This window comes from Setaria italica, chromosome I, assembly GCF_000263155.2.
Source record: "Setaria italica strain Yugu1 chromosome I, Setaria_italica_v2.0, whole genome shotgun sequence".
Lineage (NCBI taxonomy): Eukaryota > Viridiplantae > Streptophyta > Magnoliopsida > Poales > Poaceae > Setaria > Setaria italica.
Window position 1 is genome coordinate 41,321,734 of NC_028450.1, and position 11,285 is coordinate 41,333,018.

Sequence of the window (11,285 nt, forward strand, 5' to 3'; positions counted from 1 at the left end):
CCAGATTAGCTGTATCGTAACGACTGCGGCTGGCACGGAAATGGGCTTGGCCCAGTAATGGAGTGGAGTTGGGCCACGGATTGGGAGATCCCGACGCCCCCAAAGGCCCCACCCTACCTTCTCCCTTTCTCTCTCTCTCTCGCCGTCGTCGTCGTCGCCACCACCACTTGGCCCCCTCGTCGCCGCCTCCTCCGACCACCACCACCGTCCACCGGCGACAAGGACAACGACGATGCAGTCGGCGGCGTGGAGGCGTCACCTCCTCGACCACCACCTCTCCCCTTCCACCTCGGCCGCCATCGCTGCCTTCAGATCCGCCTCCCAGCCTGGGCTCACTCCCCAAGGTAGCTACCATTTCCCTCGCACGCGTGCCCCTCCGGATAGATCTTAGGGGCGGTTTCCTTTCAGGGCTGTGTGGAGCGGATGGCGCGAGGTGCATGTCGTCCGCGAGGGCGCCGGCGGTCGAGGGGTCGGGGTATCTCGTCCGCAAGGGCACCGGAGGGAGGTCTTCTGTGAGGTGAAGAATCAACTCCTTTTTCCCCCAATTGATTCTGCTTGAATTGAACGGCCACAAGTGTTGCGGCAGTGTACCTGGGTCTGTCCTTCGGGGCGATTTAGTCTATTTTGAGTGAGATGGAGCTAATGTTGTGATCTGTTTGAACTGCCAAAGATAGATGGAGTGGCTAGACATGACCTTTCTGATGCTCACATTCAGATCGTGTAGTTCATGTTGCCACACTTGGCAATGTATGTATCAAACTGAGTTAGTTGATTGATTGGTGCGGTACCTGTTGTTTGAGACATGCTGACCATTAACTTTGCCTGATCTGAAACATAGTGATGACTTTCTAATACGTAACCTGGAAATTTCTGAGGTAAAGTTGTCGAAGCTTGTGGTGGTATATATGAAAACGTTAGATGATCTAGGAGTGTTGCTTGCTGAGTTAGTACACTTTTTTGGTTAATTCTTTCTTTGCAATTGTTTGGTTGCTAAAAAATTATGGCTTTATCTTGATGGACTATGTCATGAAGCAACGTTGCTGCCCCTTTTAGCATTTTGATTTTCAACTGCTTTGCTAGCTTTATCTCTCGAGTTGTGAAATGGTTTAGTGGACCTTAACATCGTTTGGTTGGGTTTTGCACAGAATCTGAACACTTGCAACATAGCCTGAGCTGATTTTCATATTCTGCAATGCTACAGTACCATTCATATTCCTGTGCACAGCAATGTGATAAAAACATGAAAATAGTAGGTTAGAGTGCATGTGTGCACTGCTGATATTTCTTGGTCGAGCATGATTGCTCCATCCTCGCATCCCTTATATCTGCAGGCAAACATTAGAAATTTCCAATCATACTTTAAAGTTGCCTTTAATCATGTACCGTATCGTGGTTTGTAATGAGCATAATATTTGGCCTTTGCAGTGGAATTGTAGCTACTGTGTTTGGAGCTACTGGGTTCCTTGGACGCTATCTTGTGCAACAACTTGGTGAGATGATAATACTATTATGCTATATAAATTGGTTCATGAATAGGGTTACTCAAGTGTCAAATTTTATTCAGCCAAGATGGGATCTCAAGTGCTTGTCCCGTTCAGAGGCTCTGAGGATTCTCACCGCCACCTGAAGATTATGGGTGACTTGGGTCAGGTAAAAGAGTAAACAAGTAGATTTAGCAATTAATATGTTTTCAGTATATTCATTTTTCATCCTCTTGACTTATGGCAGATTGTGCCGATGAAATACAATCCAAGAGATGTTGATTCAATTAAGGCTGTTATGGCCAAGTCAAATGTGGTTGTTAACCTCATAGGTTTGTTTTACTTGAGACCCATATTGTATCCAGCTTTTGATGAGTAAATCTTATTCTGGCTTTGTTAACTCCATTTCAACAGGACGAGAGTATGAAACAAGGAACTACAGCTTCGAAGAAGTAAACCATCATATGGCTGGGCAACTTGCAATGGTATGCCCTTCTATTTTTCTTCCTGTTGCAGATGTTCTATCCAAGTATGTTGGCTAAGAAAAAAGTATGTAGGCTGTTTTTGCAAGGGCCGTTGAAAATTAGGACCCCAGCCATATTGAAAAACTTCGAGTCCTTGGCTTCCTTGCTCTGGCTCACTTATGTTGATCACATCATCATAGATGAGAACCAATCTCCTCAGTTAAGCACATGACTAATAAGTTATTGGTGCTTGGCAGGAGTACATAACTCGTGGTTGTTGATATTTCTTAGTTGACTGAGGCAAGCTTGCATTGCGCCCACCGCCCATATCTAGGTCATTTAGCATGATCCTAGTCAAAGATATGGTAGCTTTCTATTCTGACATTGGGTAACTGTAGCTGGCCATTTGGTTAATATCAACTATTCTATCTTGTATTTTTCTTCATTTCTGTAAAGATTGAAAGGGCCCAACTTCTTTGTTTAAGGTAGAGGATGTTGCTTTATTTTTTGTATAATGTCCGTTTGAGAGTATCTCTGCTCCCACTGATTCCTTGTTGTTCCATTACTTTGGGGCCATATTAGCAGTCTCTAGTATGGATATAACCACTGTTTGTGTACAAGTTTAGCCCTCAGGAACATCCTGATTCCTGATGGCATAATTTCATCAAGCTGCTAACTATTTATGCTGCATAAAAATTAGAAATTATCTTATTATCTGTGGTACTTTTTTTATAAAGGTATATGTGGTACTTTGTTTGCAATATGAGAATTGAACTCGTGTCAATAATGTGGTGCCTGGCTAGTAACCTGACGCTCTCGATTCTACACAGATTGCTAAGGAGCATGGGGGTATCATGAGATTTATCCAGGTTTCTTGCCTAGGGGCATCACCCTCTTCTGAATCTAAAATGTTGAGGGCAAAAGCTGCAGGAGAGGAATCGATCTTGAAAGAATTTCCTGAGGTGATCACCTTTTTCTCAACTTTCGTAGCACAACAGGGGATGAGAGATCTTGTTTCAGAACCATCCAAAGGCCAAAGTCAGTAGTAAATAATATCCTTTTCTATAAGCATTGAGTTTAACTGAAATTTTGTTTCTGTCAATCAACAGGCTACGATCATGAGGCCTGCAACCATGATTGGCACAGAAGATCGAATTTTGAACAGATGGGCACAATTTGCGAAGAATTGGGGTTTCCTCCCGCTTGTTGGTGGTGGATCTTCAAAGTAATTGAGTTTACCTGTTGACTGTTACCATAATGTCTGACCTGAAAATTAGTTTAGGGCATGAAATGACCCACATGTAAATTTACCTGGATGCTACCCTTTTGCAGGATTCAGCCTGTTTATGTAATAGATGTTGCTGCTGCTATTGTAAACTCCCTCAAGGATGATGGCACTAGCATGGGAAAGATATACGAACTCGGGGGACCTGAAATTTACACCGTCCATGAACTGGTAATTTTTATTTGAATCTTTATTGTGCCAATGAATAATTTTAAATGTGCATATGAGAAGTAAAAGGAGATGTGATTATGATTGGGTGCAGGCTGAGCTGATGTATGAGACAATCCGTGAATGGCCACGATATGTCAATGTTCCACTTCCTGTTGCAAGGGTATGATTTAGTTACCAGCACATGTTGAACCAGAAAACTGGGCATTTGGTACACTCTCCACTTGACCTGTGTGGTTCTGAAATGCAGGCTATTGCTTCGCCAAGGGAAATGTTGCTGAACAAAGTGCCATTTCCCCTGCCAACCCCTTCCATTTTCAACCTAGATCAGATCAACGCATTCTCTGTGGACAACCTCGTGTCTGAAGATGGTGAGGATCTCATCTAAAGCCGAGTAATATCCAATTCCACTTCATTCACTGCACCCTGCTCATATTTTACCAACACATTTTGCAGCTCTCACTTTCGAAGACCTTGGCATCATGCCTCAGAAGCTGAAGGGGTACCCTGTGGAGTACCTCTTGTCTTACCGGAAGGGCGGGCCGGCTTTTGGTTCAACCGTGAGCGAGAAGATGAGGAGCTCCGAGATGTAGCCTCCTCCCGTTCATGAAGACGCTGTAGATTTATAATCATTTAGTTGCAGAGATGCATTGTTGTGTTTGTTGTCCGGCCATCTGTCGCGGCCGCAGCTGCTCCAGCCGGCTGCCTCACCAGCGGGCAGGACCCAAATTCCGTGCTCGGGCTCCTGCTCCTTGTTTGTTTACATCAATAAGAAGAACGCTCAGATGTTTTTTGTCTAATTTTTGAGTCGGATGCAACAAGTGAAGAGAGGAATCGTTCCAACGATGACACATGATTGTGGGAGGTGTCGAGCATAATGTAATCCGTTATTCTGAATACATGGCCCATCCTTTCCAAGTGTTTTGTTCTGCCTGCGCGTGGAATATTTGTTTTCCAAGTTGGAGAAGGCCCTGCCGCTGCTCTCTTCACGTACGGTCCAGATACGCGATACGCGTTCTTGGCAAGCAGACTCCGCGCGTTGCTCGTCTCCCGGCTGTGAATCTTCGTCGCATAGAGTGGTGCGCTGCGTTGACAAAATTCTGCAGCGCTGCAAAATCTGGTCTGGATTTAAGGTCTCCATGGACTAGGACCTAGCAAGTAATATTGGAGTTTCCATTTGTCAGATGAAATGGCAACTAAAGTATAGTGCCCTCTGCTCTGAGCCTGAGGGTCCTGTTCTGTAATGCAAGGAGGAAACACACATGACCAGAAATCTTGTCCCAATATAAATAATTGGAATGGACACGGCAACATGCGCCTATCACGGGGAGATGGATGCGCCACCACCCACACCCGTTGGAGCAAGACAATTCACATGGATCATCCAATCACGCAGCGATCACATCCATCTGCGATCGCCCCGGCCCCCTTGGGGGTTCTGGTTTCTGGAGCCATCAGTCACGGCGCCACTGAATTTGGCGACGGCGACGTGCGCCTCGCCTTTTAACCGCTGGTTAGGCCGTGCTGCGTTGAGGCCCTCGTGGAGCTCCTGTCGAATTGAATTGATTTGATTTGATGCAACAACGAACTCTAATTCTACTGCTGCCTCACATCCTGACTCCTGAGCGTAAGGTATCCATGCATGCACGATGAAAATGGTGCGAATATTAATTTATGAAACAGGAGGTGTTTGCACCCTACTGGATATATTATTAAAAGTAGAAACAGGTACATAATGTCAAAGAAAGCAAATCAGAAAAGAAAGGGGGAAAATTACAGGGTTTCTAGCCATTGGACAATAGAAGGGAAATATTTCTTCTTCGCTCATGGATAACCATAGCGAATTCTTGCTTGAAGAAGTCTTTAGTTGAAGCCAAGTCAATCTGCTGCTGCTGCCTGAAGATATTATCCGTTCGTTTGTCCAACCGAAAGGGTTCAGACACTCAAATGGATAGCTCGTATCTGAGTCCGAACGTTTAATATCCATACCGTATCCGAATCCGAATACTCAAAGTTGAATATTTAATATGCGAATAGGACGAATATCATTATTCGACTCATCTTGACACTATTCGTACCAACCGGTCATGAAAGTTAGTGGAAGTGGTATTCAATCCGAGAAAAAAAATAACTATTTGTAATCGTATCCTTGTATATCCGTTCGTATCTGATCCATCTTCATCTCCCTACATGCACGTCTGAACTACATCTCCTATTCATTGTTCATGTGTACTACCGGAAAGAAATTTGTGCTTGCGTATTTTCGGATGATGTATGTATGTTGCAGAATGCAGAGGATGAGAGGAACCTAGGTGGATTGCAAGTACGTGCGTGCTGTGTGGAACTCACATGCAGCAGGAGTATCAGATTCAAGCATGGCTAGGGTTTCTTTATTCTTGTACAGTACATGGTACAGGGTATACAATGCAGGGGACAGCTCAAGTTAAAGGCCACCGTCGTGTTATTACAAAATAAGGTGCACGGTGGCGCCGTGGTGCACCGTGTTCTCCTAGTTTAATCTCGCAATCATGCATGCTCTTGGACATCGAGGATGTGTGTTGTACCCTACGACCAAGGCACTACTAGCTTATAGCATCTCGGTTGTTAGATTATCTTTCGTTTTTTCAAAGTGCCGAGCATGATTCTGGGATTTGATTCAACTGTGTACGTGTTTATTTATTCATGCCCAGGGTGTCATTCAGCCGTATAGATTAGGGAGAAGTAGCTGATTGCACACACCTGTTCATTCGTTGTTTTGAAGATCATCGATTATCGTCTAGGCAAATTAGTCAAAATCCATGAGAACCTTTTGCATTTTTTCCTCGAATATGCAGGGGAGTCGTGTATCATTTTATTGAAAAAGAAATGTAATATGTACTACTCCCTCAGTTCTAAATTGTAGATTATTTTGATATTTTTCATAACTTTTAATATACACCTATATCTAGATACATAGTAAAATTTACGAATCTAAAAATGTCGCTTTCGTGTATCATTTTATTGAAAAAGAAATGTAATATGTACTACTCCCTCAGTTCTAAATTGTAGATTATTTTGATATTTTTTATAACTTTTACTATACACCTATATCTAGATAGATAGTAAAATTTACGAATCTAAAAATATCAAAGTGACCTATAAATTGGAACTTTGGGATGGAGGAAGTACATTGTTCATTGATAAAAAAAATATAGCAATAGCTGAATGATGATGCGCAATGTCTCTCAGCAATAGACAACCGGCTATTAGATTATGGCAATTAGAAAAAATCCTTCGTTGTACTAACGACGCACTTGCGCCGGGCTAGGCTACAGCAACCACATCATTAGCTGACAAACGCATGCAGATCAAGGGAGGGGAACCAAGCCTTCAGAGGTGCAGATCCTGCGGAGAAGAGACAAGCCATTGATGGAGGATTTGACCCTTCCCTTCTCCCAACGCGTTTACTTGCTCCTCATGGCTCATGCCCTCCTCCCTCTTTAATTTTGTTTTTTTTCTCGTTTTCTTCTGCACGAGTACATCTGATCCTTGTGCTCCTGTACCTTGCCGCTTTGTTAATTCTCACAAGTGACCTTTTCGCAGTGACACGATATGCTTCTCTGTGGAGCAAGTACTGCACTCACTTTTGAGCTCGCTTTTCATCACCTCAATTCACTTGCACTGGCGGCTTCGTCAGTTTACCCGTTTAGAAAGTAATCCTTGACGCAATCTTCTTCTTCTCAGCTTCAGATGCAAAACTTCTCCCTTTGCTTTCCTTGGAAAAGCACATGATGGGTACGTTTTATGTTGAGCGATACAAGTACAAGGTTTTTGGGGTCGTGTGTCTTCAGCATTCCTTTTTTAAAAAAAAAACTTTCCGAGATGGATGTCCTATCTTTAAAAAAGAGATATGATGTGCACAGCAAAATAATGGAAACAGCTTGACGCTGAAGACGATTTTTTTTTCCTGCAAAGATCGTACGAAGACGGTTAGTCACATGGACTGAAACGTATTTAATTCATGCTTTGCATGAGCATTGAATGAATGACCGTACCGCTCGCCGTAACTTGATCCGGTTGACGCTGGTAAACAATCTGGAGTCCTGGTGCGTACGTAAACAAAGGTGTGGAGTTCAACGACTCATTCCTACCACACGCCCAAACGTGGTAGGTTAGGTATGACACCACTCTTCAGCAATCGGAGTATGTTTAGCATAAGGGCAATCACAATGGAGAGGAAAAGTGGTTTTTATATACCTATATGGCCCGGCTCATCATTGTGGGAGTAGTCTTTATAGTGGTCCATAGCTTATGGGTACCCATAAGCGTATAGTCCACCCATAAGAATAAAATAATATAATCTCTCTCCTCTTCCATCTGTCTAGATAAATTTTTTATGTGCTAATAGGTACAGGCTTAAAGCCCATCCATGGCTTACCATTGTGTGCATAGAAATAAGCATAAAGACTATTAACATGGGATCCACGTATAAAAACCACTTAGTCTTTATACATTGCTCGTGCCCAGATTTCATCTCGTTGAGTTCGGCATTCGAATGCCGGACTACCCACATTGTTAGGCATGAAATCATAAGAGTTTAAGAAAGTGCCTGTCTCATGGTCACTGATAGAAGTTCGTCACGACTCACGAGTGCTTCCTTTTCTATCTGTTTTTTGATAAGGGATTTGTTATGTTGCGAATTTTATCTGATTAGTTATTTGTATCACATTTTTGTTCCCGGACTATATGTAATATGTTCATGTCGTAAATCATAGTCATAATGTGGATGTCTTGTAGAAAATCATGTTTCAACCATAACTGTTACTCTCTCCGTTTCAAAATGCAGGTCGTTTGGACTTTTGTAGATACTTTATTATGTATCCAGACAATATTTAGGTGCATAGCAACATCTATATATAAGAGCTAAAACAATCTACATTTTGGAACATAGGTACTTGGGATGACTAAGTAGAACAATTTTGATGATATGCAAAATTTGAGCCCTGCTGAGCTTTAGATTACACGGGAGAATTACCCCCCGAATACTTAACGACCAAGCAAGGCTATCATCAACAATCAAAGCCCACCGGCCGCACGTCAAACTCACTCACTAGCCGGTGAATGGAAGAGCCGTTCTCACGGGGTACTTGTAACCAGCACACCTGTTTCCCTTTCCCTTTCGTTGTTCCTTGGAAGCACACACCACCACCAACACACCCAGCCTTGTCCCGTTCCAACAATTCATGGGGGACAACCAAGATCACGAGGGGACGTGGGAGCCACCACATCACGCAGCAAGAGTTGCCGTTTCTGCCGCCAGCCCGCCACCTTTTGTTTGTCAACACAAGCCAAGGTCCCAAGGCCTAGTTTCGTCATTGTGGCCTGGTTTGCCAATAAAAAAAATTAAAAGAACAAAGCAACGAGCAGCCGCTGACCTTTTAAGAACGCGGCACCGACCAGGTAAGCAGGGGAGGATATCCCCAAAGTGCCCTCGTGCCTCCAGGAATGCGTTGTGAAACCGTGTTGTGTGGTGATCCTTCCCGGCACGGCGGAATCACGAGGCCGTGGTGCCCCACCGCTCACCGACACCGTGGGCCCCACGCGGGGGGAGCCGACCGTGAGGTCAGCAAACGGCCTTGGGGCGGTGGACGGCTGGAGCTGGACGCCGCCGCCGCTCCTGTCGCGGGGTCCACCCACTGGAGGGTAGTACAGGAAGGACCGAAGGTGCAGCCCCAGTTTTCCGTTTTCGGTTGGGCCAATGAGCCGGCACCACGTCGGATGTTAGAAAAATTCTCACCGGGGTTCCTGCTGTCGGATCCGGGCTTTGCTTGGTTTGGCTTCGTTTGCCCGGGTTTAGCTACCATATGTAGGGATGGCAGTCGGACCCATGGTGCGGGTTCGGAGGTTTGACACCCGATGGGTGCACACGTGGGTGCGAAATTCCATCCGTGAGTGTAGATCTGACCTGACCTGCATTAAGATAGGTTGGGTGTGGGTGTGAATTTTCACCAATGGGTGTCCAATAGGACCCATCATAATAAGGTATATCCTAGTTTACCTCATGACGCATTACCTTTTGTACCATGAATTCGGCCTAGCGCAACCGCTAGACTACACGGTCACTCACTTGGTCATCGATCTATGATTTGCCTAGGGAACTATGGATGGCTGGAGATAGAGGTTGTTACTTGGAGGTTTTATGTTGGTTGAATGGGCAGTGTGGTAGTCTTATGTTGTCTCTATTTAATTTTTTATTTGCTTATTAGTATTGAGACGTTGAATGTTCGGAACTTGTAATAAGATGACTATTATAGTACTGTATTGTACTCAAAGATGAAAATTTGACTTCTTGGACTATTCTTTTTTTTTTTGACTGAGATGATCTTATCATTATATATTGCTTGATATCGTGTGATTATATTGATATATATTGTATATTGCACCCGAGGGCGACCCACGGGTGCGGGTGCGGGTGTGACATTTCACCCGCGAGTCTATCCGAGGGTGGGTATGACCAAGTGTTGCGGGTCTTATTGAGGGCAGGTTTTTACTCCACCCACACCTCACCCACCCATTGCCATCCTTAACCGTCTACCCACCGGGTACATCATGCGATGTGTACACGTATCGTTGTACCAAATTCCTTTAGAGCCGGTCTACGGTCACTATCAAATTCAAAATACTTGGTCCAATTTTGTTTCTTTGACAGCTAGTAGTTACAATTTTTGTTGATGATCGTGATTCCGATAGCCGGCGTATGAAATGTAGAGCTACAAATCCTCTTACATGCAGATAGTTGGCGGGATACACCTAGGACAATAAAGGAACGTAACTTGAGGTGTGTCGCTACATGGCCCTATATACGCATAAAAAGATTGTTCATATATAGTAGACGAAGAAGGCATGGTTAAGCATGATGTACTGAGCCCTGGTACCACTATTGTAACCATCCACTCTCTTAAATGACCCGTTTGTTTCCGCTTATAAGCGGTTTATCGGTGGAAATAAGCGAGAATCCCGTCAAACACTTTACTTGTTTCCACCGATTCTTGCTTATGTGGTAAATCGTTTTAGAGATTTTAACTACGAGAAGCGAAAAGTGAGAAACAAGAAAATCTTCGCTTAGATTATAATCCAAGTATGGCTAAGAGAAGCGTATCCAAACAGGATCTTAATCATATGCTCATACATTCAACGTGGTAGGTCTGGCGAGATAACAAGAAAATACATGCATATAGGTTAGAGACCAGAATCACCAACAATAAAAATGGATAAAGATGGTCTGACGTCGACAAACTTAGACTATTGTGTCGTATGGTCACATAAACTATGAGCCTTTATTAAAACAAAGTTCCTACTTACTGAATAGAGTACAAACATACATATTAGTAATGCATATATTGACTTTAATTACAGAAAGCACGTGCTCGCCATATTTAAAGGAGAACACATCAGAGTAAATGGTGTAATAACCAAACTACAATATTTATAAAAGGACACGACAGAGTAAGACAAAGTAGTTTTAATGCTGTGTGAAACCAACCCTCTTTTATGCGGAGATCATAATTTATTTTTCAGTTATAAAGTTTTATCCTACGATGAGAAAACTAATATGGGCATTTTTCACCTTTCTCCTTACGATAGCATTTCACCCTTCATGGTTTTCAAGTACCAATACCATTCCCACAACCTACTTCTTATTAGCACTGCATTCGGAAAAAAATATCGCTTGAACTTGGTGCCATCCAATTCTTGTGTTTTTATCAAACCGTTAGGCCACCGTCTTTAGTAGGCTAAAGTTATCCCGTGGTTTCTCAAAAGTCAGAATCAATAGCAAAATCATCATTTACTAAAACTGCAGCCCCGCAGGAGATATTAACAGACCGGTCAATTTTCCATCTGATGACA

At 43.5% G+C, this 11,285-nt stretch overlaps 1 protein-coding gene across 1 annotated transcript; it reads left to right on the forward strand.

The window, feature by feature from the left end:
* The first annotated feature begins 112 nt into the window (after window positions 1–112).
* On the forward strand, window positions 113–4,319 carry LOC101774513 (NADH dehydrogenase [ubiquinone] 1 alpha subcomplex subunit 9, mitochondrial). The gene is made up of 12 exons (XM_004954316.4): window positions 113–344; window positions 409–517; window positions 1,426–1,490; window positions 1,565–1,650; window positions 1,729–1,813; window positions 1,896–1,966; window positions 2,776–2,907; window positions 3,055–3,170; window positions 3,278–3,401; window positions 3,493–3,561; window positions 3,649–3,769; window positions 3,855–4,319. Exons 1-12 carry the CDS (start codon window positions 233–235, stop codon window positions 3,989–3,991), a joined length of 1,227 nt encoding a protein of 408 aa, XP_004954373.1. The 5' UTR covers window positions 113–232; the 3' UTR covers window positions 3,992–4,319.
* The last annotated feature ends 6,966 nt before the right edge of the window (window positions 4,320–11,285 follow it).

Excerpts from the sequence above, each read along its gene's own strand:
- LOC101774513 (XM_004954316.4), top strand. The coding sequence starts at position 233 with ATGCAGTCGGCGGCGTGGAGGCGTCACCTCCTCGACCACCACCTCTCC. Across the intron at positions 1,651-1,728 it reads TTATGGGTGACTTGGGTCAG|ATTGTGCCGATGAAATACAA; the intron begins GTAAAAGAGTAA and ends GACTTATGGCAG. Across the intron at positions 3,562-3,648 it reads TTCCACTTCCTGTTGCAAGG|GCTATTGCTTCGCCAAGGGA; the intron begins GTATGATTTAGT and ends TCTGAAATGCAG.